The 25249-nt window shown below is 32.9% G+C and overlaps 2 protein-coding genes across 9 annotated transcripts in view; both read right to left on the bottom strand.

The window, feature by feature from the left end:
- LOC128923552 (protein rtoA-like) overlaps positions 1–25249 on the bottom strand; it is a 2411103-nt gene that overhangs the window by 1048358 nt on the left and 1337496 nt on the right. The window lies entirely within an intron of this gene.
- Positions 8408–9311, bottom strand: LOC128923565 (uncharacterized). The gene has a single exon (XM_054235845.1). It carries the CDS (start codon positions 8861–8863, stop codon positions 8408–8410), a length of 456 nt encoding a protein of 151 aa, XP_054091820.1. The 5' UTR covers positions 8864–9311.

The following is a 25249-nucleotide window of genomic DNA, read 5'->3' as shown; positions in this document are numbered from 1 at the left end:
ATACTCGACAGATTTCAATGAAATTCGGTATACGATATTTTCTTGACACCATGATGACGCGTGTGGAAAATGGATGAAATCGGTTTAAACTACGACAACTTCCCATATAACTCAATTTTGAATTCCATGTAATTCCTTCACTTTATTAGATATACATACATTAGGAACCAATGAAGATAGCGAAATAAAAGTTTACACAAATACAGTTGATCTCCTTTTTACACGGTTTTTTTTTGCACGGTTTTTTTTACACGGTGTTTTTGAACACTTCCCAGTTACCATTTTTACACGGTTTTACTTTTTTTACACGGATTTTTTATCTTAATTGTATACTTTTTTGCAATAAAATCAAAATTCCATACGTCAATACGTCACATACCATTGCTGTTAAAGAATTTAATAAATTCTAAATTTGGTTTAAATTAAAAAATACAAATTTTAGATTCGAAAGCCAGTGAAAAAAAGTGAAATTTCAAGACGTAAACAAATAAATGAAGCTGTATGAAGAAGTAAGAAAAAAGAAGACACAGCGATTAATGACGGAACTTTGAAATGTATTATTTTCTTACCATTCCCAGAATAGTTGTTGTTTGTTCCTTCTAACAGTAATATGTGCATACATATAATACCAGAAAAGTCTATAACAACAACAACAGTGTAAATTCTCACTGTACGAATAGATAGATTTTCATGTAAAATTAGATCTTTTTTACACGTTTTCTATTTTTTGCACGATTTTTTTCTTAAATTGGTCCCAATAGTGAGTTTTATATAAACATTTGATTTTTTTTTTGCACGGTTTTTTTTACACGAGTAATTTACTGTCCCAGTTAACCGTGCAAAAAGGAGATCAACTGTACTGTATATACTTATAGACTTGGGGTATAAGTCTATTTAACAACTCCGATTCAAAATAAAAGACTTTGTACTCTTTTACGTTATAAATCGTGGTTTATTCAAAGAGCTGCAAGGGAGAATAAAGTAGTTCTATGTTAGGTAATACTTATCGTCCTGTAGGCTTCTTCCTGTAGTCCTAGATTGTCGTCCTGGATTCCTTCTGAGATGTCACACGTTTAATTCACGAACTCACTAGTTGCACAACTGAACTTCTTCTGATACTTTGCTATGCCTTTTATACATTTAGGATTAGATTATGTTAAGTCTATCGGTAAGGTGTCAAATATCATATTACCAGTTCTTCGGTCTGTGTCCAATTAAAGTATTAGAATTTCTTTGATGTTTGTTTACATTCAAAGAGGTCAATTTCTATTGTTTTGTATACGTATGTCGTTACCACATACGTATGTACGTCTCTTATCAACTTGGTGTCGAATTATGCCGCAATGTGTTTATGTTTATTAATTTGGTGTCGATTTGTATTATACATAAGTATGTACGTATGTTATCGGTTTGGTGTCAATTTAGAATGATGTCGATTTATAAACAAGTATGTATGTATACTTCTTAGTGTCCAATACTTGTCCTCTGGAATATTGGCTGAATTGCGTTGGCTGTTGTTGTTGGTGATATTGTGCTGATTATTGGTAGTGTGTTATGTGTGGTGTTAGATGTGGTGGCTGAATGTGTAACTCCCCCCTCCTTAGGCTTGAACTGCTCCTGAAGTTCAATATTTTAATTCGAAGATTGCTCCCTTTGCAGTCTTTTACATGAGTTCTTATATTTAATACAATATTTCGTTAGTAATATTATTAATATAATTGTAATTATAACTGTTAGTGAAATAGAGCAAGTTACATTTGTTTTGTGTTTGTATTTTAATTCATTAATTTGTTTTGTATTTTCTATATTTTTATACTCTCGCAACAACAAAGTTGCTAGAGAGTATTATAGTTTTGTTCACATAACGGTTGTTTGTAACACCCAAAACGAGTTAGATATAGAGTCATATGTACCAAAGTGATCAGGGTGACGAGTAGATTTGAAATCCGGATGTCTGTCCGTCCGTCCGTCTGTCCGTCTGTGCAAGCTGTAACTTGAGTACCATATCCTTGGCACCATAAGAAGATCAAGTTCGAAAATGGGCAGAATCGGACCATTGCGACGCCCACAAAATGGCGAAAACCAAAAACACATAAAGGGACATAACTAAGCCATAGATGAAATTATAAAAATTATAAAATTTGGAATAAAGGTTCACACTAGGAGGGGGCATATTTGGATGTAATTTTTTTGAGGAAGCGGGTGTGGCCCCGCCCCTAATTGGTTATTTGTATTTAACTCGCAAACCAATAAAGCTATATAAACCAAACTTTCTGCAGACGGTTCTCTTATGTACCCCACCACACACCATGAAAATAGTTGAAATCGGATAATAACCACGCCCACCTCCCATACAAAGGTTAGGTTGAAAATGACTAAAAGTGCGTTAACTCACTAACGAAAAACGTCAGAAACACTAAATTTTGCAGAAGAAATAGCAGAAGGGAGCTGTACTCAGCTTTTTTTTACAAAATGGAAAATGGGCGTGGCATTGCCCACTTATGTGTCAAAAACCATATCTCAGGAACTACTCGACCGATTCGAATGAAATTCGGCATATAATATTTTCTTGACACCCTGATAACACGGACAAAAAATGGGCGAAATCGGTTTACAACCACGACTACTTTCCTTATAACTCAATTTTTAATTCCATCTTATTCCTTCACTTTATAATACATACATAAGGAACCAATGAAAATAGCGGAATAAAACTTTACACAAATAGTGTATATCATCTCTGGCTTCACTTACGAAAATATTGTCGAAAACGGATCATAGCTTTTCAATGCCCCAGATATCAAACATGTTGAACTCAGGGCCTAAGGATAAATTTTAACCGAAAATATGGGTAAATCTCTCAGATATCTCAACTTAATTCAGAGGAAATTGTTTTCTTCTAATAGTGTGTCTCTTTTCCAAAAATTATTAAAATCGGGTCGTAACATCTCCATATACCTCATTGTAGGTTTTTCAAAAGTATCTTCTAGCTCCCATATACCTAATTATAGGTTTTTCAAAAATACGGTGAGCTTTATTCCGCATATATGTATTGGTTAATATGTGAGCTATCTTAGCTAAGTTAAGTGAGCGTATAGTCTTGGATATAGTGTACCTTGCTGATGAAAATGAATGAAATCGGTTCAGGAATTACCTCAGCCCTCATATACTATATATGACGATTTTCGTTATTCTATTAAACTTTATGCCGAATTTATGGGTTAATTTGTATGTTATCTTAATAAAATTTCTTCAATAAATTGCGAGAGTATGAAATGTTCGGTTGCACCCGAACTTAGCCTTTCCTTACTTGTTTAAGTGAATTTCTTCTAAATTATTTATATTTAAAGTAACATTCATTTCTTCATAAAATGGTAAAATTACTAAATTATGGAATATGTTATCAATATTTTCAAAAATATTTTCATTAATATTTATAGAACAGTTTTTAAATTCTATTATGTAATTTCCTTGTATTTCATATTGCATTATATTACAATCATGTTCTATTTTAGTTTTTTCTAAATTCTTCGTAAATACAATTCCTTTTTCTGTTTCTTGGATTTTTGTTTCATTACTTGTTCTGCTTGTACAAAAATTGAATTTACTTTTGAATATATTTTGTATGCATTTATTACTTAAAGTTAACTTTTCTTTAAAAATTATTCCATCTGTATAATCAAAAACTTTTTCTGTGTCAGTAATATAACGTTGTTTATCAATATTTATCTCTTTGTAAAATTTATTTGGAACTGGTAAAATTTCAATTTCAAAATAGTCTTCTTTACAAAATTGTGGAATCATTATTATTACTATTAAATTTTTCTTTATTTCTATTACATTGCTTTTTATGTATTTCAATTTTTTGTTATTTATTCCAAATTTTGAAATTTCTGTATTCGTTAATATATTTCTTCCTAATATGCCTATTCTTGAAAATGCTATCAAATCTTGAATTTTTTCTATTTCATTTATTAGATAATTAACATTTCATAACATTGTAAATGTATTAATTCAATTGCTTCTACACTTTTCTTCTGTGTTGTGTTCATATTATTTAATATTGAATTGTATACTTTTATATTTTCATTAATTTTTTCTGATAGTAAATCGATGTTCTGTTGTAATTCTAAATTAACATTAATTTGTTTATTATGTGCATTTATTAATTTGTGATCATTTTCTTTTATTATTTTTAGATGTTCATTTAGTTCCTGTCTATCGTCATTATCCATTGTTCCAAATAAAATATTTAAACCTTTGCCTACAATGTTTGCTAATGCTCTTTTTCTTCTAATTTTTAAAGGCTTAATTGATGCTAATTTATTTTTTTCTGTGTTTAATGTAAATAATAAATTTGTTGTGGATTTATTATTTTGAAAAGTATTATTAAATTTATCTATCGCTGTGTTTAATTGTGTTATTATGTTTTCATAGTCTGCTAAATCAATAATATGATATACCTTACTAAAGTTTTGATTTACATCCAATTTCTCTTTCTTCAATATTGTATAGCCTATGTCGAAATTAAGTTTTGTTATTCTTATGTCGTTACCCAAAATTGTTGTTGATAAAAGTAAAATTAAAACTGAAAGTAAAAAAATAAAATTAATTAATTTATTATTTTGTATATTTATGTATTCTTTTAACTCTTTGTGGGTGTATATGTCTATCCCTTTTATCAAATATTTTACCATCTTTTAATTGTACTTTTATTTTTTTGTATTTTGGATCACTTTTTCTTATTTTTTCAACTTTTATAAATATGTCTTCTTTATTTATATCTGGTATATTTTTTCTTTTCAAATTTTGGTTATGTATCGAAGTATTCTGTTTGGATTCTATTTGTTCTTTTATTTTTGCGAAGTCTGTATTTATTATTTTATTAGAAATAAAATCGATTGGTTTTTTATTTGTTGACGAATGAATACTATTACTATAGAATTGTACTGATTTTACTATTCTTTTCGTAATCGTTTCTTTGTTATTTTGTGACTTTAAGAGTCTCAAATGTTCGTTTATGGTTCCGTGTACTCTTTCTATATCACTATTACCCGTTTTAACTAATGGCGATGTAAAGTGTACATTTATTTATTCGTTATTAAAATATTCACGCATGTACGAATTATTAAACTCGTTATCAAAAACGTATCTTTGTGGTTTTCCGAAAACTGAATGTCTATAATTTAAAGTTTCGATAAACGTTTGACTATTTATATCGGTAATCGGTACAATAAATAAATGTTTACTAATTTAACAATAAATGTGAAAAATATTTGTTTTTCCGCAATATATAAATCTCCGTGTATTATTTCGTTTGTAGAGTTTGGAATTTCCGTTTTCTCGAATTTTATTTTTTCTGCATGTCTATCATGTTTTGCTGATTGACATATTTCACAATTATTTATAAACCTTGTAATTAATTGTTTTAATTTTGGAATATATATTTTGTCTTTTAATTTTTTAAAATTTTCGTCTATACCGCGATGGTTAAGCCTTAAATGTTCCTTTTCTATGATTTCGAAGGCTTTTTCTTCATCCTCAATATCATCTAAAAGTATATTACTTTTAAGTGCTTTTATATTCGAATTTCCGAATATTTCTATGAAGTGCCTTTGGAATAGGATATATTTCTTTTCATTCGGACAATATACAGTAAAATTTTTTAAATTTAAATTCTTTCAAATTTCTCCAAAACTTTCATTTATCATATTTTCATAAATGAAGATTCGTCTATTTTTGAAAATTGTTGTGTAAAAAACATCTTTTCCTTTTACTTTGTTTTCTGTTATTATTATTTGCGTTTTGAATAGATTAAAGGTTTTTCTGTTATCCAGATGTGATCATCAGTGTCTTCCATTGCACTATGGATAGTTGCACTGGTTGTTTCGTCAACATCCATATCTTCATCCAATGCATTTACTTGAAGTCTGCTTAGAAAATCTGCAACGTTGTTCTCCTTTCCTTTTATATATTCAATGTCGAATACATACTCGTTAAGAGCTAGTTTCCATCTGGTAAATTTGCTGTTTTCCTGTTTTAAGTTGTTTAACCATATTAATGGTTTGTGGTCTGTTTGTAATTTAAAACGTTTGCCATATAAATATGGTCGAAAATATTTACATGCCCATACTATTGCCAAGAGTCCTTTTTCTATGGTTGAATAATTTTTTTCACTGTCACATAGTGTTCTACTTGCGTAACAAATGGGATGCCCGTCTTGTGAAAGTACAGCACCAATTGCGAATGTACTTGCATCGGTCGTTAAGACAAATTGTTTCTCGAAATTTGGGTATTTTAAAATTGGATAATCAATGAGAAGTTGCTTTAATTTTTCAAAAGCGTTAATATATTTGATATCGTTTGTGTCAATTTTCTTATCTTTTTTTAAATACTTTACCATAGGATATGCAATGCGACTATAATCTTTTATAAACTTCCTGTAATATCCCGTTATTCCCAGGAATGATTTGATTTCCTTGACCGTATTAGGTAGTTTAATTTTTTCTATAACTTCAATTTTCTTCGGGTTTGGTTTAAGTCCTTCGTTCGTGATGATGTGACCTAAAAAATCTGTTTCTTTTTTAAAAAATGAACATTTATCAATCTGAATTTTTAAATTGTGTTCCCTTAATTTGTTAAATATTTTTTCAATTGAACTTACGTGTTCTGTAAACTTGTGCTAAATATTAATATGTCGTCAAGATACACTACACAAATATTATTTATGAATGGTTGTAGGACATGGTTCATCATGCGTTGAAAAGTTGCTGGTGCATTTTTTAGTCCAAACGGCATTCTTACGTATTCATAATGTCCGTATTCCGTCGAAAATGCGGTTTTATGTCTATCCTTCGGGTTTACTAAAATCTGATGAAATCCTTTGGCCAAATCCAACGTTGTGAAATATTGAGCTTTTCCCAACTTATCAAAAATACTTTCGATATTAGGTATAGGAAACTTGTCTTCAATCGTGATTTCGTTTAATCTGCGATAGTCAATAACTATTCTTCATTTTTGCATTCCTGAATTATACATTTTCTTTGGAACGATCCATAAGGGTGCATTGTAAGGTGATTTGGTTCCTGATCTCGTTTCTGTGTATTTCGGGGTATCGATATAGCTTCGTATATATCGGTCTATCGGTGTTTGTGTCAATGTTGTGTTGTATCTCTTTCACACTTGTGAGCACGTCCCCTTCCTTGAAAAATAAATCTTTATTTTTATTAATTAATTTTTTTAATGATTCGCATTCTTCCGAATTCATTTTCTCATCTTTTAATTTATTGAAAATATTTTTGTTTTCATTTTTTACGTAAATTAACTCATCTGTTTTTAATATTTCATTTATGTACTCACCTGATTCTTGTACATAGAAATCCTTCATATTTTCTTCGTTAAATAAATCTTTTATATTTTCATAATGTTCTTCTCTATTCGTTTCTTCACTTTTATATTTTTTTAAATTTTTAAATTCAATTTTCTGTCCATTTACATTAGGTGCATTTTGCTTGTATGAGAATTCAATTCCTAATGGAATTAAAACGTCATTTCCTAGTATACCGTCATATTTTCTATTATTAAAGGCGTTCATTACTAAAAAATTGTCCGTTTCGTATTGTCATTAAATTCCATAGGTAACCATGTTAAAATATATTTGTCCACTATTTCCTGTTGTCTACCCGTTATAACATTTTTTGGTATTTTAAATTTTTTTTCTAATATTGTAGGAAAAATGCCTGGCTTTATCACTGATGCTTCTGCGCCTGAATCTATTAATAATGTTACTTTAATTCCTCCTATTGTTGCGTCGATCATTGGTATATTTCTTCCTCCGAGGCTCGTTTCGGAAAATTTTCTATTAAGACGTTATCAACTTCCATCGGCTCGATCGGCTGTCTTCTTGATTGTCTCGTCATGTTGTTTGCCCTTGAAAATTGTGTCCTCATTTGAAAGTTTGGTTGATGTCCTTTTTGTTGAAAATTTGGTTGTGTGTTCTGTTGTATATTATTCCTTTGCGCGTTGTATTGGTAACTTTGTTGAAAATGTTGTGGATTTACATTCTGTTGTATGTTATTCCGTTGTGCGTTGTGTTGGAAATTTCTTTTTATATTTCCTGACTGTTTGGTGTAGTCATTATGTTGTTGATAATTTCTGTTTGTATTGTTATGGCTCACTTTATTTGTACTATTAAAATTTCTAAATTTATTGTCAAACCGTGTCCAATTATTTTGTTCTAATAATCGGTAAGCTTCGAATAACGTTGTAATATTACGTGAAATTATAATGCTCGCTGCATTAATCGGAATTTTTTCTTTAAATATATTTAAAATTGACTCTTCATTACTCTCTGGCGTTCTATCTATCGACCCATCCGTTGATAAATGATTTTTGTTATTCATTCGTGTTAAAATATTCGATAATTCGTAATATGTTTGCGTAATATTTTTATGCTTACTTTTTCTGCTTTTTCGTGTAATTGCAGAAATGTATTCTTTTCACTGAAATTTTCAATTAACACTCTTTTTATATCGCCCCAATTCGTGGTGTCGATACTATAACGTAATAGTGTGGTATTCGCTTTACCAACTATTTTATCGCGAATTTGTAATATCACGAATTTTTGTGATTGTAGGGAATAGTTACCCATGCTATTGAGTAATAGCTCTACTTTATTCACAAATTGTTCGAGTTCAGCTGTGCTTTCCCCATTATACTCACCCATTCTATTGATAAATTTGAGTGGATCAAATTTTATCTCCATCAAACTTCCAGTGAGTCCTTGTGACTGTTCCGATGTTACCATTTCTTCTTTCTTTGTATTGTCCTGTTCCCTCCTTTTTGGAATATGGTAGGGTTTCATACAACGTACTTCTCGATATACACAAGTTGGTAGATTTTTCCTCCGCTTGTTTTACCGGATTCTCTTCCTTTTCTAAATTTTTTTATACTTTTATTTGAATAAAATAACCTCTATTGGATTTTTGGCAAGATCCAAAGCATATTTATTCTTTAGTACAAATGAAAATAGAAAGTTCCTTGCTGTTTTATGGCTTACCGACTGCGCCACTTATAGACTTGGGGTATAAGTCTATTTAACAACTCCAATTCAAAATAAAAGACTTTGTACTCGTTTACGTTATATGTTAGGTAATACTTATCGTCCTGTAGCTTCTTCCTGTAGTCCTAGATTGTCGTCCTGGATTCCTTCTGAGATGTCACACGTTTAATTCACGAACTCACTAGTTGCACAACTGAACTGAACTTCTTCTGATACTTTGCTATGCCTTTTATACATTTAGGATTTGATTATGTTAAGTCTATCGGTAAGGTGTCAAATATCATATCACCAGTTCTTCGGTCTGTGTCCAATTAAAGTATTAGAATTTCTTTGATGTTTGTTTACATTCAAAGAGGTCAATTTCTATTGTTTTGTATACGTATGTCCTTGCCACAATTAGATATCAAGAGTCTATGTTATGATTTCTAATTGTAATGTATGTACGTATGTACGTCTCTTATCAACTTGGTGTCGAATTATGCCGCAATGTGTTTATGTTTATTAATTTGGTGTCGATTTGTATTATACATAAGTATGTACGTATGTTATCGGTTTGGTGTCAATTTAGAATGATGTCGATTTATAAACAAGTATGTATGTATACTTCTTAGTGTCCAATACTTGTCGTCTGGAATATTGGCTGAATTGCGTTGGCTGTTGTTGTTGGTGATATTGTGCTGATTATTGGTAGTGTGTTATGTGTGGTGTTAGATGTGGTGGCTGAATGTGTAACTATATGCTCCGTGGCATCACTTGTTAAAAAATGTCGAATTCGGACTATAACTTTTTAATGCCCCGGATATCGAATATGAAGAACTGAGTGCCTTATAGCAATTTTTCACCGTGTTTTTTGTGTTTCGTTATACGTTTTCTTTTGTTGTTTTTTGTGGGTGGCAGGTGTTTTTCGAACACAGGTGTTTTCAAGCACAGGTGTTTGGGTGTATATATACGTGTATATACATTGAATATTTTGTATTTGAGTTTTGAACAGGTGGTTTAGGGATTGTGTAGGCGCGTGTAAAGTAGTGCCTTTTGAAGCCTACGTGGGTTCTCATAGAGTCTCAGTGTTTTTGTCCTGTGGTTGCGGTTTTTCTACTAACTGGTTTTTTCAACTAGTGAGTGTTGTATCGTGTGTCTGGTACTGAGTTGCCACTTGCTTCCGGGGGGATTGGGCAGGTTTTGCTCAACCTGCTTCGAAGTATGAGGTACTCCTGATGACGGTTGTTACCGAGAATGCCCATCTTCGCGGTCAGGTTGATGCGCTCAGGGGGGTTGTGGGGAATCATTCCCCCAGCTGAACAGATCGATTGCGGCTCCGGCGGCATCGGGGAGTACGCCTCCAGCACCTGCAATAGTTGTGAATGATTCCGGCTACGATTGTGTAGTGTTGGCTTCATCATAACAGGGAGTTTGTGTGTCTATAGAGGGGGTGTTCGGTAGAATGATTGTCGGTGGTTTGTATTGCAAATTTAGCGAGCCCCTAGTAAGATATCTAGACATTCTTCTGGTTATCCAATCGCATTCGAGGCGAGGTAATGTGTGAATGGGTGTTGGCTAAGGGCCTAGGGGTGTGAGTGATATTGACGTGACATTTATGAATGAAGCAGCTAATAGAGCGTTTGATTTTAGGTAGGAGGTTAGAGGATGGTGGGATTTGAGAGATCATATTGTGATCCAAATTGTGGTTGCTCCTCGTTCCCCACCTTTGGTGTGTGTAAGTCCGTTGCGGCGATGGCGTACCTTTGGTATCGACTGGAACCAATACGGACGGTGTGTTAAGGAAGCGGCGTTAGAAATACCACTTAGTGTGTTTGATGATGTTGGGGTGGATGAGCAAATTGCTCGTCTGTGTGGGGTGTGAATGACAGATTATTCCGGAAGTGTGGAAGCTTTAGGGTTAGGAAAATTAAGTGGAGGACGCGTGAATTGACCTTGAAGAGGAGGGCTGTCCGGCGGTTGAGACGAATGTTTCAGTGTGCTCGGCGGTTTAATTCTGATAGGCTGTCCAAGATTAGGTATGATTTTATTTGTGCGATGAGTGAATATAAAGATATGATTGTGAAAATTAAAGAAGAAGAGTGGAGGAGTTTTGTGAATGATAATAGGGATGACCCCTGGGTCAGGTCTATAAGATCTGCAGGGGTCGTAAGAGGGAGAATATCACATCTCTTTGTGTTGGTGACTCTGTGTTATGTTAGATGATGGGGAGCTGGGATATGCCTTTGGCCTGGTCAGGTCTAAACGGTCTCCAGGTTGTGATGGTCTGAAGGGAGAGATGTGCAAAAGCTTGTGGAAGTTCATTCCGGAATATATATATATATATATATATTTGGCGTAGGAACCGCTTTAAGCGATTATAGCTGAAGCATTGTAGCATTATTATAGCATTCCGGAATACTTGGAGGTAATTTATGAAAAGTGAATTTGTGAGGGATATTTTCCATGTGAGTAGAAAAGTGCCAGGGTCGTTCTTCTCCTGAAGTCTCCTGATAAGATCAGGAGTGATTCTAGTTCTTATCAGGTCATCAGTCTACTTCCAGTGCTTGGAGAAGTGCTGGAAAGAGTTATGCTGGAACGGCTTCAGGAGCTAGCGCGTGATTTGAGGTCGAATAGGCAGTATGGGTTCAGGAAAGGACGCAGTGTAGAAGATGCCTATGTCCTTGACATACAGTAGTTTTCCGAAATAATTTGTTACATTGAGTACCGTAAATAACGAACATCGAGAATTTGTAAGTACTCAGTTTAACGAACAACATGAAAAAGACATATGAAGGAAGAGGAAAAATTCAAATTACATCGAACCAGAATTAAAAATAAAACTGGAAAAAATTTAAAAAAAAATGTACAAATTGAAAAAATTTTGAATTTTATAAAAAAGCTTAAAATTATTGATCAGGACCAAATAGAAGTATGAGTGTCAGAATTGATCCTTTTTGGAAGAATTTATTGGATTTGAATTGTTTTGTTATGGTTTTTCATTTTTTAACAAATAATTAATAAAACAATTCATTAAACTGCAATTTACGGATATATAACTCATTTTTATTGATAAAAATACCTCTAAGTGAGTACTCGAATTAACGAAAAATTCGATATAGCGAACAAGCCTGACAATTAATGTGTTCGTTATTTCAGAAAACTACTGTATTTGTTGTCTTCAAGGGGCGTTTGATTACTTAAACTGGGATCGAGTGATTCAACGATTAAAGGAACATGCCTGTTCGGAAATTAGTCTCTAGCGAAGCTTCTTTTCGGACAGAAAAGCCTCTATCGTTGGTAAGAATGGGAATGTGGAGATTGGAGTGGTTCGTGGCTACCCACAGGGATCCATCTGTGATCCACACATTTGGAACCTCATGATGCACTCATTGCTTGAGCAGCTCGAACCACTCTCTAGGTGTTGTGCGTATGAGAATGACCTACTTCTTTTGGTCGAAGGTCGTTCGAGATTGAAAGGGTAGGTAGGGAGATTAAAGGGTAGACTGTCGCCACTGCGTCCACCGATTGTCCGTGTGAATGGGGTCAGCATTAGGTATGTGACGCAAGTCAAATATCTGGGGTTGACCATGAGTGAAATAATGTGTTTTACTCCACACTTAGTGAATGTGAAACGGCGGCTGCAGGCGATCGTTGGTAGTGCCAGGCGCGTTTTACAGAGTGATTGGGTCTCGGACGTCGTGCTATTCGTACTATATATCGAGGTTTATTTTTGACCTGTGCCACTTATAAATCTGCTATATGGTGGAAGTTAGTTACGATGGTTGCGGGTAGCCGAAAACTTCTCTCCATATAGCGTTACATGATGCCTTCCTGTTTGCCTGTATGCTTCTTTCAGGTTGAGGAGGGGTTTGAGTGTGTTATTGCTGATGATGATGTGGAGAGGTTGGGATATCTAGGGAGCAAGAGGCTTCTAGATGAAAGGGTCAGAAGTAGGTGGCAAGACCGTTGGGACAATAGTCTAAAAGGTCGTGTGACTTATGAGTACATTCGGGATGTTGGGTATGTTAGGGAAAACTCAGACTTCAGATTCTGTCTGAGTCTGGGTTTCCTGTTTATGGGGCATGGGCCTTTGAATGCATTTATGTATGTGTGGGGCGCGTGTTAAGGATTGGGTGCATTTTATTGCAGAAAGCCCGATGTACTTGGACACTAGGGAGCTTGGGGGATGGGGATTAGTTGGACTGATGGACGATTAGATCTCAGTGGTGTGATCTCCACTAGTCGGAATGCCGAACGGTTAGAGTTATTTGGTGTGTTTGCGCGTGAGGTGTTTAAGCGGCGAAATTGCCTTCGAAGCTGGAAACTAAAGTTTTTGTGTGTAGATATTGCGAGAGTGTAAGGTGCTCTCAGCAAAAACCCACCGCAATGTAAGCCATATCACTGGCGATGTGGGGAGTGAGGAAAAAATTTTGTTACAAAGCTTACTCCCTATGGCGTCAGAGGAAACTCTGCAGAAGATGGAGGAGCACCTTATACACAAGGCTCACTCTGACGCTACGGTAAGTTCACCTTTCCTTCCATATATGTATATGTATATAAATATATTAATAATTATACATTTATAGCCGGGCATCATTTTCAAATTAAAATCGACCAAGGGGATACAGAAAAAGTGTTGCAGTCACTGTTTAGCGATGAGTTGATGTGGCTATACAACTGCGATCGGAAAGCAGGAAAGAAGGTGCTAATAAAATTAAAAATGGTGGACCTTACTCTCAGTAAATAAAAAAAAAATATATATATTAAATACGATGATATATTTAATTTTTAATGTTTTATGTACAAATAGCCGCATTTGCAAGTATGCAGGTAGAAAAAATGTTTGATATTAAGCATTATGTAAGTTGTAATTTATAAATTTAATGTTAAATTTTTTTAGTATAATATTTGTTATCAATTTTAATAGCGAACAAAATTAGTTTTTTATATACATTGAAAATAAAAAAAATTAAATTAATTTTTAATTTAGATATATACCATATCATACTTAGATATACATATACCAATTTTGTACGCTTATTTTTTATAATTAATTTATAATATAGAATTATAATTATTTTATAATATAGAATTATAATTGATTTATAATATATAATCTAAATGCTATAGAAATATATAGAAATCTTTATGTTATGTTGTTTTTTTATTACTTGTTTCATTGTGGTACGTGGTTCTTTTTATATCTATAATGGTGTTTGAAATACTATTAAATATGCTCTTAACATTAACCCATAATTTTATGTTCTTTTATTTAATAAAATTGGTTTTATTACAATATTGTATTATGGGGGAAGTAATAATTTATATTAACTATTATTATTAATATTTAATAAATATTTTTTCAGCTTGAATTAGCCTTTTTTCAGATTTTATTTAATTATAATTTTTTAATTTAATTACTATTTTTAAAATCTTATAATTATTATTATTTAATTACATATTCATTTTTAACCTTCAATTAACTTTTTTCAGAATTTATAATTACAAATATTTAATTAATATTTTTTTCAGATTTTATAATTATTATTATCTAATTACTCTTTTTTCAGCTTTTATTAATCTTTTTTTTTTCAGATATCTATCTATATAAAAATGAAACCCGTTTTCCGTTGTCACGACACAGCAAGAAAACGGCTTGACAGATTTGGCTGATTCTTTTTTATGTGTATTCCAGGGGGTTTGAGAATGGTTCTAACGGAGAGAAAATTTTAGAAAATTTTAGAAAAATTGGTTGAAAATGTCTAAAATTCACACTTTTCTAATCTCCCATACAAACAATTGTAATATCTACATACATCTTATATCTTTCTTATCTATATATATAAAAATGAAACCCGTTTTCCGTTGACACGACATAGCATGAAAACGGCTTGACCGATTTTGCTGATTTTTTTTGTAGTTTTCTAATACTCTGTACAAGGTTCTTACGAAAAAAATATTAAGAAAATCTCTCAGAAGGATTGAAAATTATAAATTTAATTTGCATATTTAAAAAAAAGCCAATGTCATTCAAAAAATAAAAAAAAAAACCTTGTGGTGATCTAAGACACCACAGACATAACCGCGGTAACAAATGTCAACGCCATTCAATTTAAAATAAAAAATATGTGGTAATCTGCCACACATCCATAAGCGCGCTAAAAATAATTTTATTAAGTTTTTGATAAAGTTCGTTTTGTTTTAAAAGACTAAGAAGTTTTTGTTTGCTAATAAGCGTTTGTTAATCACGGTAAGTTCAATTCACTTTATATAGATTTTTGTTAACTGTTGGTGACTACACAATATTACAATTTGGTATACATGGATATACAGAAAATGTATGAGACTTTTTATTTTTAGTTAGATTTTCGTTTTCAACAATGCCACCAACCAGACTTACAAACTTAGGCCGCAGAACTCGAAATACGGCAAGTAAAAGAAATATAAGAGTAAATCAAACTGATGAGCAACGCGAACCACGAAATGAACTTCAAAGGAATCGAATACAACATAGAAATATTAAGTTTAATCCCTGGCTTGTGTTGCGCCAGCGGCCAAGTCAAATTGACGCCATTGGTACCACCACCAGAACCACTACATTCATTGGTTTCTGGAAATGGGCCAGATTCTAATCATTTTTTGACTCATATGCAACAATATAATATTGCTTTCAAATGACATCATTTGGCGCAACAAAAGTTATTCGAGAAAATTTTATGCCTACTTTCAAAACCATGTAGCTGATGCAAAATATGTTGAGTGTTGTGTAGATATGTTTATTTTGTAAACAATAAGTCAAATATATAATAATAGTCAATAGCCCAAAGACTTAATCAGCAACATTTTATAACATGTTGTATTTCATCATGGCATGAGCAAGGTGTTCCAACACTTGGTAAAGCCTACTACCTAAAGCTGTCATGGAAGGCTGCTGTTCAATGTCGAGGTTTAAAGTAGTCATAATTTGAAATAATGTAAAGCATTGTGGCAGTATTTTGCGAGGCACATGGTGGTACAAACAATTTGCTATACAATTACCTAAATATATATTTATATTCTTGATGAAGATTCAGGGTCAAATATATCATCGAACAGGTTCCTTATTGCCAATGTCTGATGAAGACTATAAATATTTACAAATATATTTTATCGGCAATTCAGCAAGAGAAGTCGATCAGCGTTGCGCACACAACAACTCAGTGAAAAGATCCTTTGTGGAACAACTTCAAACATTTTTCCATCAACATAATGAATTAGTTGCATTATTCACAACGGGATGCCATTAATGCTGATGGAAATGCACAGAATGTTGGCAGAACAACTACAGTTGATCTCCTTTTTGCACGGTTAACTGGGACAGTAAATTACTCGTGTAAAAAAAAACCGTGCAAAAAAATCAAATTTTTATATAAAACTCACTATTGGGACCAATTTAAGAAAAAAATCGTGCAAAAAATAGAAAACGTGTAAAAAAGATCTAATTTTACATGAAATTCTATCTATTCGTACAGTGAGAATTTTCACTGTTGTTGTTGTTATAGACTTTTCTGGTATTATATATATGTACATATTACTGTTAGAAGGAACAAACAACAACTATTCTGGGAATGGTAAAAAAATAATACTTTTCAAAGTTCCGTCATTAATCGCTGTGTCTTCTTTTTTCTTACTTCTTCATACAGCTTCATTTATTTGTTTACGTATTGAAATTGTTGCAACCTTTTCACTGGCTTTCGATTTTTTTTTGTAGTTTGTATTGTATTTTTTTAGTTTAAACCTAATTTAGAATTTATTAAATTCTATTAACAGCAATGGATTTGTGACGTATTGACGGATGGAAAATTTTATTGCAAAAAAGTATACAACTAAAATAAAAAATCCGTGTAAAAAAAATAAAACCGTGTAAAAAAAAACCGTGCAAACAAAGAAACCGTGTAAAAAGGAGATCAACTGTATAAGTTCCGCGACATATGCATAAACATGCTCATGATGCTATGCCCTATGTACGACATTATGGCACACCAGATTTGTTTATCACGTTCACATGCAATCCAAAGTGGACAGAAATTCAACAAGAATTATTTACTAGACAATCACCTATTGATCGCCACGATGTTACTGCGAGGGTGTTCAAACGAAATTAAAATCACTCATGGATTTTATTGTTAAGCATCGCGTGTTCGGCGAGACGCGCTGTTGTTGAGTGGCAAAAACGCCACATACACATATCCTCATTTGGTTCGTTGAGAGGATAAGACCGAATGAAATTGATAATATGATATCAGCAGAAATTAAGGAAGCGGCGTTAGAAATACCACTTAGTGTGTTTGATGATGTTGGGGTGGATGAGCAAATTGCACGTCTGTGTGAGTTGGTGTGGGGTGTGAATGACAGATTATTCCGGAAGTGTGGAAGCTTTAGGGTTAGGAAAATTAAATGGAGTACGCGTGAATTGACCTTGAAGAGGAGGGCTGTCCGGCGGTTCAGACGAATGTTTCAATGTGCTCGGCGGTTCAATTCTGATAGGCTGTCCAAGATTAGGTATGATTTTATTTGTGCGATGAGTGAATATAAAGATATGATTGTGAAAATTAAAGAAGAAGAGTGGAGGAGTTTTGTGAATGATAATAGGGATGACCCCTGGGTCAGGTCTATAAGATCTGCAGGGGTCGTAAGAGAGAGAATATCACATCTCTTTGTGTTGGTGACTCTGTGTTATGTTAGATGATGGGGAGCTGGGATATGCCTTTGGCCTGGTCAGGTCTAAACGGTCTCCAGGTTTTGATGGTCTGAAGGGAGAGATGTGCAAAAGCTTGTGGAAGTTCATTCCGGAATACTTGGAGGTCATTTATGATAAGTGTATTTATGAGGGATATTTTCCATGTGAGTGGAAAAGTGCCAGGGTCGTTCTTCTCCTGAAGTCTCCTGATAAGATCAGGAGTGATTTTCGTTCTTCTCAGGGCATCAGTCTACTTCCAGTGCTTGGAAAAGTGCTGCAAAGAGTTATGGTGGAACGGCTTCAGGAGCTAACGCGTGATTTGAGGTCGTATAGGCAGTATGGGTTCAGGAAAGGACGCAGTGTAGAAGATGCCTATGTCCTTGACATACAGTAGTTTTCTGAAATAATTTGTTACATTGAGTAACGTAAATAACGAACATCGAGAATTTGTAAGTACTCAGTTTAACGAACAACATGAAGAAGACATATGAAGGAAGAGGAAAAATTCAAATTACATCGAATCAGAATTAAAAATAAAACTGGAAAAAATTAAAAAAAAAAATGTACAAATTGAAAAAATTGAATTGATCAATTTTGGAAGAATTTATTGGATTTGAATTGTTTTGTTATGGTTTTTAATTTTTTAACAATTAATTAATAAAACAATTCATTAAACTGCAATTTACGGGTATATAACTCATTTTTATTGATAAAAATACCTCTAAGTGAGTACTCGAATTAACGAAAAATTCGATATAGCGAACAGGCCTGACAATTAATGTTAAAAATCTGCTATATGGTGGAAGTTAGCAACGATGGTTGCGGATCGCCGAAAACTTCTCTCCATATAGCGTTACATTATGCCTGCCTGTTTGCCTGTATGTCGCACCGTTTCTACGGATGCGTTGCAGGTGTTATTGGGTGTGCCCCCTCTTGACCTGATTGTTTTACAGCGAGCTGTTTCTTTTAGGTTGAGGACGGGTTTGAGTGTGTTATTGCTGATGATGATGTGGAGAGGTTGGGATATCTAGGAAGCACCAGGCTTCTAGATGAAAGGGTCAGAAGTAGGTGGCAAGACCGTTGGGACAATAGTCTAAAAGGTCGTGTGACTTATGAGTGACTTATGAGTACACTCGGGATGTTGGGTATGTTAGGGAAAACTCAGACTTCAGATTCTGTCTGAGTCTGGGTTTCCTGTTTACGGGGCATGGGCCTTTGAGGATTGGGTGCATTTTATTGCAGAATGCCCGATGTACTCGGACACTAGGGAGCTTGGGGGATGGGGATTAGTTGGACTGATGGACGATTAGATCTCAGTGGTGTGATCTCCATTAGTCGGAATGCCGAACGGTTAGAGTTATTTGGTGTGTTTACGCGTGAGGTGTTTAAGCGGCGAAATTGCCCTCGAAGCTGGAAACTAAAGTTAGTTTTTTGTGTGTAGATATTGCGAGAGTGTAAGGTGCTCTCAGCAAAAACCCACCGCAATGTAAGCCATATCACTGGCGATGTGGGGAGTGAGGAAAAAATTTTGTTACAAAGCTTACTCCCTATGGCGTCAGAGGCAAGGCATAAGGCTCACGCTGACGCTACGGTAAGTTCACCTTTCCTTCCATATATGTATATGTATATAAATATATTAATAATTATACATTTATAGCCGGGCATCATTTTCAAATTAAAATCGACCAAGGGGATACAGAAAAAGTGTTGCAGTCACTGTTTAGCGACGAGTTGATGTGGCTATACAACTGCGATCGGAAAGCAGGAAAGAAGGTGCTAATAAAATTAAAAATGGTGGACCTTACTCTCAGTAAATATTAAAAAATATATATATTAAATACGATAATATATTTAATTTTTAATTTTTTATGTACAAATAGCCGCCATTGCAAGTATGCAGGTAGAAAAAATTTTAGCTATTAAGCATTATGTAAGTTGTAATTTATAAATTTAATGTTAAATTTTTTAGTATAATACTTGTTATCAATTTTAATAGCGAACAAAATTAGTTTTTTATGTACATTAAAAATAAAAAAAAACATGAAATTAATTTTTAACTTAGATATATACCATATCATACTTAGATATACATATACCAAATTAAATTATTAAATGAAAAACTAATTTTGTACGCTTATTTTTTATAATTAATTTATAATATAGAATTATAATTATTTTATAATATAGAATTATAATTGATTTATAATATATAATCTATATGCTATAGAAATATATAGAAATCTTTATATTATGTTGTTTTTTTATTACTTGTTTCATTGTGGTACGTGGTTCTTTTTATATCTGTAATGGTGTTTGAAATACTATTAAATATGCTCTTAACATTAACCCATAATTTTATGTTCTTTTATTTAATAAAATTGGTTTTATTACAATATTGTATCATGGGGGAAGTAATAATTTATATTAACTTTTATTATTAATATTTAATTAATATTTTTCAGCTTTAATTAACCTTTTGTTCAGATTTTCTTTAATTAATATTTTTTCAGCTTTAATTAACCTTTTTTCAGATTTTATTTAATTATAATTTTTTAATTTAATTACTATTTTTTAAATTTTATAATTATTATTATTTAATTATTAATTTTTAACCTTCAATTAACTTTTTTCAGAATTTATAATTACAAATATTTAATTAATATTTTTTTCAGATGTTATAATTATTATTATTTAATTACTCTTTTTTCAGCTTTTATTAATCTTTTTTTTCAGATATCTATCTATATAAAAATGAAACCCGTTTTGCGTTGTCACGACACAGCAAGAAAACGGCTTGACCGATTTGGCTGATTCTTTTTTGTGTGTATTCCAGGGGGTATGAGAATGGTTCTTGCGGAGAGAAAAATTGGTTGAAAATGTCTAAAATTCACACTTTTCTAATCTCCCATACAAACAATTGTAATATCTACATACATCTTATATCTTTCTTATCTATATATATAAAAATGAAACCCGTTTTCCGTTGACACGACATAGCATGAAAACGGCTTGACCGACTTTGCTGATTTTTTTTGTAGTTTTCTAATACTCTGTACAAGGTTCTCACGAAAAAAATATTAAGAAAATCTCTCAGAAGGATTGAAAATTATAAATTTAATTTGCATATGAGCATTTCCACAGAATCGTCAAGCAGGACCAAGAATTAAAATGTTAATAAAGATAAAATTTTTTTTAATAAGATTTTACAAAGATGTTTAAATTTTATGAATATAATGTTTTCATAACCTCTCTCTGGTATTTTCATGAAAAATTTGACCTGAAACCTGAAAACTTATTTGTTTTTACTTTGAGCTACTCTACAAGTAATATTTCTCTTGAGTTATTTTATATGAATAACTTATGTTATGGTTGTACTTTTCCACAAAATCTCTTTATTAAATACCAAATAAGAAGAGAAAAATGCAAAGGGGCCAAACAAAAATCGAATAACGGTAAATTTTTATTTTGCTTATTATCTACGATCTAATCGTACGTTCGCGACCAAAAACGTCATTTATTGCTATTACTTCACATTGAGTGCAAACTGGTGCCTAAAAAACACGATTAAAGCAAGTTAAGCATCCCTAATCAAAAAACAAAATTACTTTAGGTAAACAGTGCATCAAACTTTTTATTTCGATTTTCAAAATTTCGTCCGTTCGCGACCGTAAGTATTGATTTGTTTCTAAACAAATATTCTAATGAAAATTGTATGACAAACGATTGCGAAAAGTGTGCAAAAGATGTAAAAGATATTGTGCCGCTAAAATACTTGTCAAAAATGGACGCAAATGTTAAATGGCAGTACTGGAGGAAAGTGAGCGATCGTGTAATTTTGACTTGCACTGTTGCTGCGTTATCGGACTTGCTCCATGAACTACAAGTTTAACTGCCAATTTTCAAGCAACATTTCTTTGTAAAGGGAGCACAACAAAATTATTTTGAAAACGTAAGGAAAAATTTCACGCCTGGGGTACTTGTCCTACAAATAGATTTTGCGGAAAATTATAGGCTGGTGCGCCAAAATGAAATTCAAAGCGCACATTTCAACTATAAGCAAGTTTCCTTTTTTACTTGCATAGCTTGGATGTTTAATGAAATTAAGTCGTTTGCAGTAATTAGTGATATTTTAAATCACAGCAAAATCGATGTTTACGTTTTCATAACGAAGCTTATTCAAGAGATAAAAAACAGCATGGCGAATTTGAAAGTATTTTCGTTTTTTTCGGACGGAAGTAGTAGTCAATTTAAAAATAAGTTTATTGCTTGGATGAGTGGAACTATTTTGCACCGTCACATGGTAGTTGGCAGTTGTGAAAAGAAAAATCTGGCAAATTACGAGAACAAAAAATGTCGTTTTACACGATGCATTCTCTTTTTACAATTGTGCGCAAGAGCACATTACTGAAATTAAAATTTTATATATTGGAGCTGATACAATTTTCGAGATATCTCCAACCTTATATCGAAAATGGAAGGATATACCGAATATTGCCGGTATCAGAATGGTGCATTCGATTTCCTACGACGAAAATCTTAAGCTACGAACTGCTCGTACGGCCTATTCAAAATATAACAATATTAAATAAATATTTCTTGTGCTTTATATATGTTTATATCTTTTCAATCAATAAAAGGAATATTAGGTTGCTTTATTTAAGAAAAGGTTTCCAAAATCCAAATAAAAACTTGATGGATAATCGTAATTCGCGACCCGTACGTTCGCGACCGGTACTCAACCTCATAAATAAAAAACCAATGGACAAATTTCAGCGTGCAATTAGTTAGGAGGAAGTTACTTTATTCCAATGTAATATAAATTAATCCTTTTAGAATATTATGTTCCATTTCGCTATTTTTTGCGTTTTTCTAGTTGCACCCAAAAGCAACTTCCATTATTCGTACGTTCGCGACCGCATGTTTGTCGCTAACATATTAAAAAATAAAAATCGAAAGATCCTACCTTTTGCACCAAAGAAAGACCTAGCAAAATGCCATCGAAACATAAAAAAAAATAAGACAAATTTTTGTTTTCCTTGTTTTTTGAACTTTAAATGCGTGCGAACGTACGGTTCGCGACCGTTGGAAATGCTCATATTTAAAAAAAAGCCAATGTCATTCAAAAAAAAAACAAAAAAAAACTCTGTGGTGATCTAAGACACCACAGACATAACCGCGGTAACAAATGTCAACGCCATTCAATTTAAAATAAACAAGTAAGGAAGGGCTAAGTTCGGGTGTAACCGAACATTTTATACTCTCGCAATTTATTTATTTAACTTTATTTATATTTATAATACACAATTTGACCCACATATTCGTCATATATATTGCATAAAGTCCATTGAAAGTTGGAAAGTGCTTACTTTATATATTGTAAAGTAAACGATTCAGATCGTCTTCAAAGTTCTGGTATATAGGAAGTAGGCGTGGTTGTGAAGCGATTTGGCCTATTTTCACAACATATCATTGGGATGTAAGGACACTATTATAAACCAAGTTTCGTTGAAATCGGTCGAGTAGTTCCTGAGATATGGTCCCCAAGTGGGCGACGCCACGCCCATTTACATTTTGTAAAAAAATCTGAGTGCTGCTTTCATCTGCCATCTCTTATGTGAAATTTAGTGTTTCTGACGTTTTTCGTTAATGAGTTAACCCACTTTTAGTAATTTTCAAGTTAACTTTTGTATGGGAGGTGGGCGTGGTTATTATCCGATTTCTTTCATTTTTGTACTACATTAGGAAGTGGCTAAAAAAAAACGACTGCAGAAAGTTTGGTTGATATAGCTCTATTGGTTTGCGAGATATGTACAAAAAACTTAGTAGGTGGCGGGGCCACGCCCACTTTCCCAAAAAAATTACATCCAAATATGCCCCTTCATAGTGCGATCCTTCATACCAAATTTTATTTCCATAGCTTTATTTATGGCTTAGTTATGGCACTTTATGTGTTTTCGGTTTTCGTCATTTTGTGGGCGTGGCAGTGGTCCGAGTGAAGTGTAATAGCAAAGCAAATCTTTTTCCATCCGGCCCAAAGAGATTTAGTTCTTTTTTCGCTTTAGGTTTTTTTACAGACGAAACCAAAATAAATCTCTTTGGGCCGGATGGAAAAAGATTTGCTTGGCGGAAACCTCGTACTGAACTTCATGATGCGGCGATTAAAAAAACAGTAAAATATGGTGGCGGGTCTCTTATGGTATGGGGGTGTATGTCTGAGTCTGGAGTCGGTAAAATACACTTCGTCAACGGAATAATGGACTCTAAGTATTTTATTGATATTCTTAAAGAAACTGTGAAGGAAAGCGCTGAAAATCTCGGCATAAAAGACGACCAGGATAACGATCCGAAGCATAAGTCTTGGAATGCGCGAAACTGGCTACTATATAATTGCCCGAAAGTACTGGAGACACCTCTCCAGACTTAAACGTAATTGAGCATTTGTGGGCGGAATTGAAAAAAAGAGTTGCCAAACGTAGAGTGAAAAATATTACCGCTCTGAAGGACGCTGTAAAGGAAGAATGGTATAATATTGAGCCAGAATTTTGAAAAAAATTAGTGGAAAGTATGCCCCGACGTCTGCATGCTGTGATTGCCACCAAGGGAAGTCAACAAAATACTAATCATGCGTCCAAAGCAATATTATAATAAAATAATTTTAGTGTCCCACTTTAAGAGTGAGCTTCAATTTAAGCAATGTTCAAACCAAAATGCAAATTATTTATTTGTTTTATGAAATAAAAGGAAAAATTGTTTTGTTTTGTCTTTAAATATTATTAATAAAATGAATTATATTGAAAATAAACTTTAAAACTTAAGCAAGGCTTCAATTTTGAGTTTAATATATTTTAATATATTGTGGACTTTTCGTAGTGTCCCATTTTGAGTGTGAGTAGCTGTATATATAACCCTATATCTAACTCGTTTAGGTTTGGGTGTTACAAACAACCGTTATGTGAACAAAACTATAATACTCTCTTTAGCAACATTTGTCGCGAGAGTATAAAAATATGTGGTAATCTGCCACACATCCATAAGCGCGCTAAAAATAATTTTATTAAGTTTTTGATAAAGTTCGTTTTGTTTTAAAAGACTAAGAAGTTTTTTGTTTGCTAATAAGCGTTTGTTAATCACGGTAAGTTCAATTCACTTTATTCACTTTCGCACTTTCGAATACAACATAGAAATGTTAAGTTTAATCCCTGGCTTGTGTTGCGCCAGCGGCCAAGTCAAATTGACGCCATTGGTACCACCACCAGAACCACTACATTCATTGGTTTCTGGAAATGGGCCAGATTCTAATCATTTTTTGACTCATATGCAACAATATAATAATTGCTTTCAAATGACATCATTTGGCGCAACAAAAGTTATTCAAGACAATTTTATGCCTATTTTCAAAACCATGTAGCTGATGCAAAATATGTTGAGTGTTGTGTAGATATGTTTATTTTGTAAACAATAAGTCAAATATATAATAATAGTCAATAGCC

This window comes from Zeugodacus cucurbitae, chromosome Y (assembly GCF_028554725.1).
Source record: "Zeugodacus cucurbitae isolate PBARC_wt_2022May chromosome Y, idZeuCucr1.2, whole genome shotgun sequence".
Lineage (NCBI taxonomy): Eukaryota > Metazoa > Arthropoda > Insecta > Diptera > Tephritidae > Zeugodacus > Zeugodacus cucurbitae.
This window is presented reverse-complemented; position numbering and strand designations above follow the sequence as displayed.

Coding starts and splice junctions, on each gene's coding strand:
- LOC128923565 (XM_054235845.1), bottom strand. CDS start 8,863: ATGAAACCCTACCATATTCCAAAAAGGAGGGAACAGGACAATACAAAG.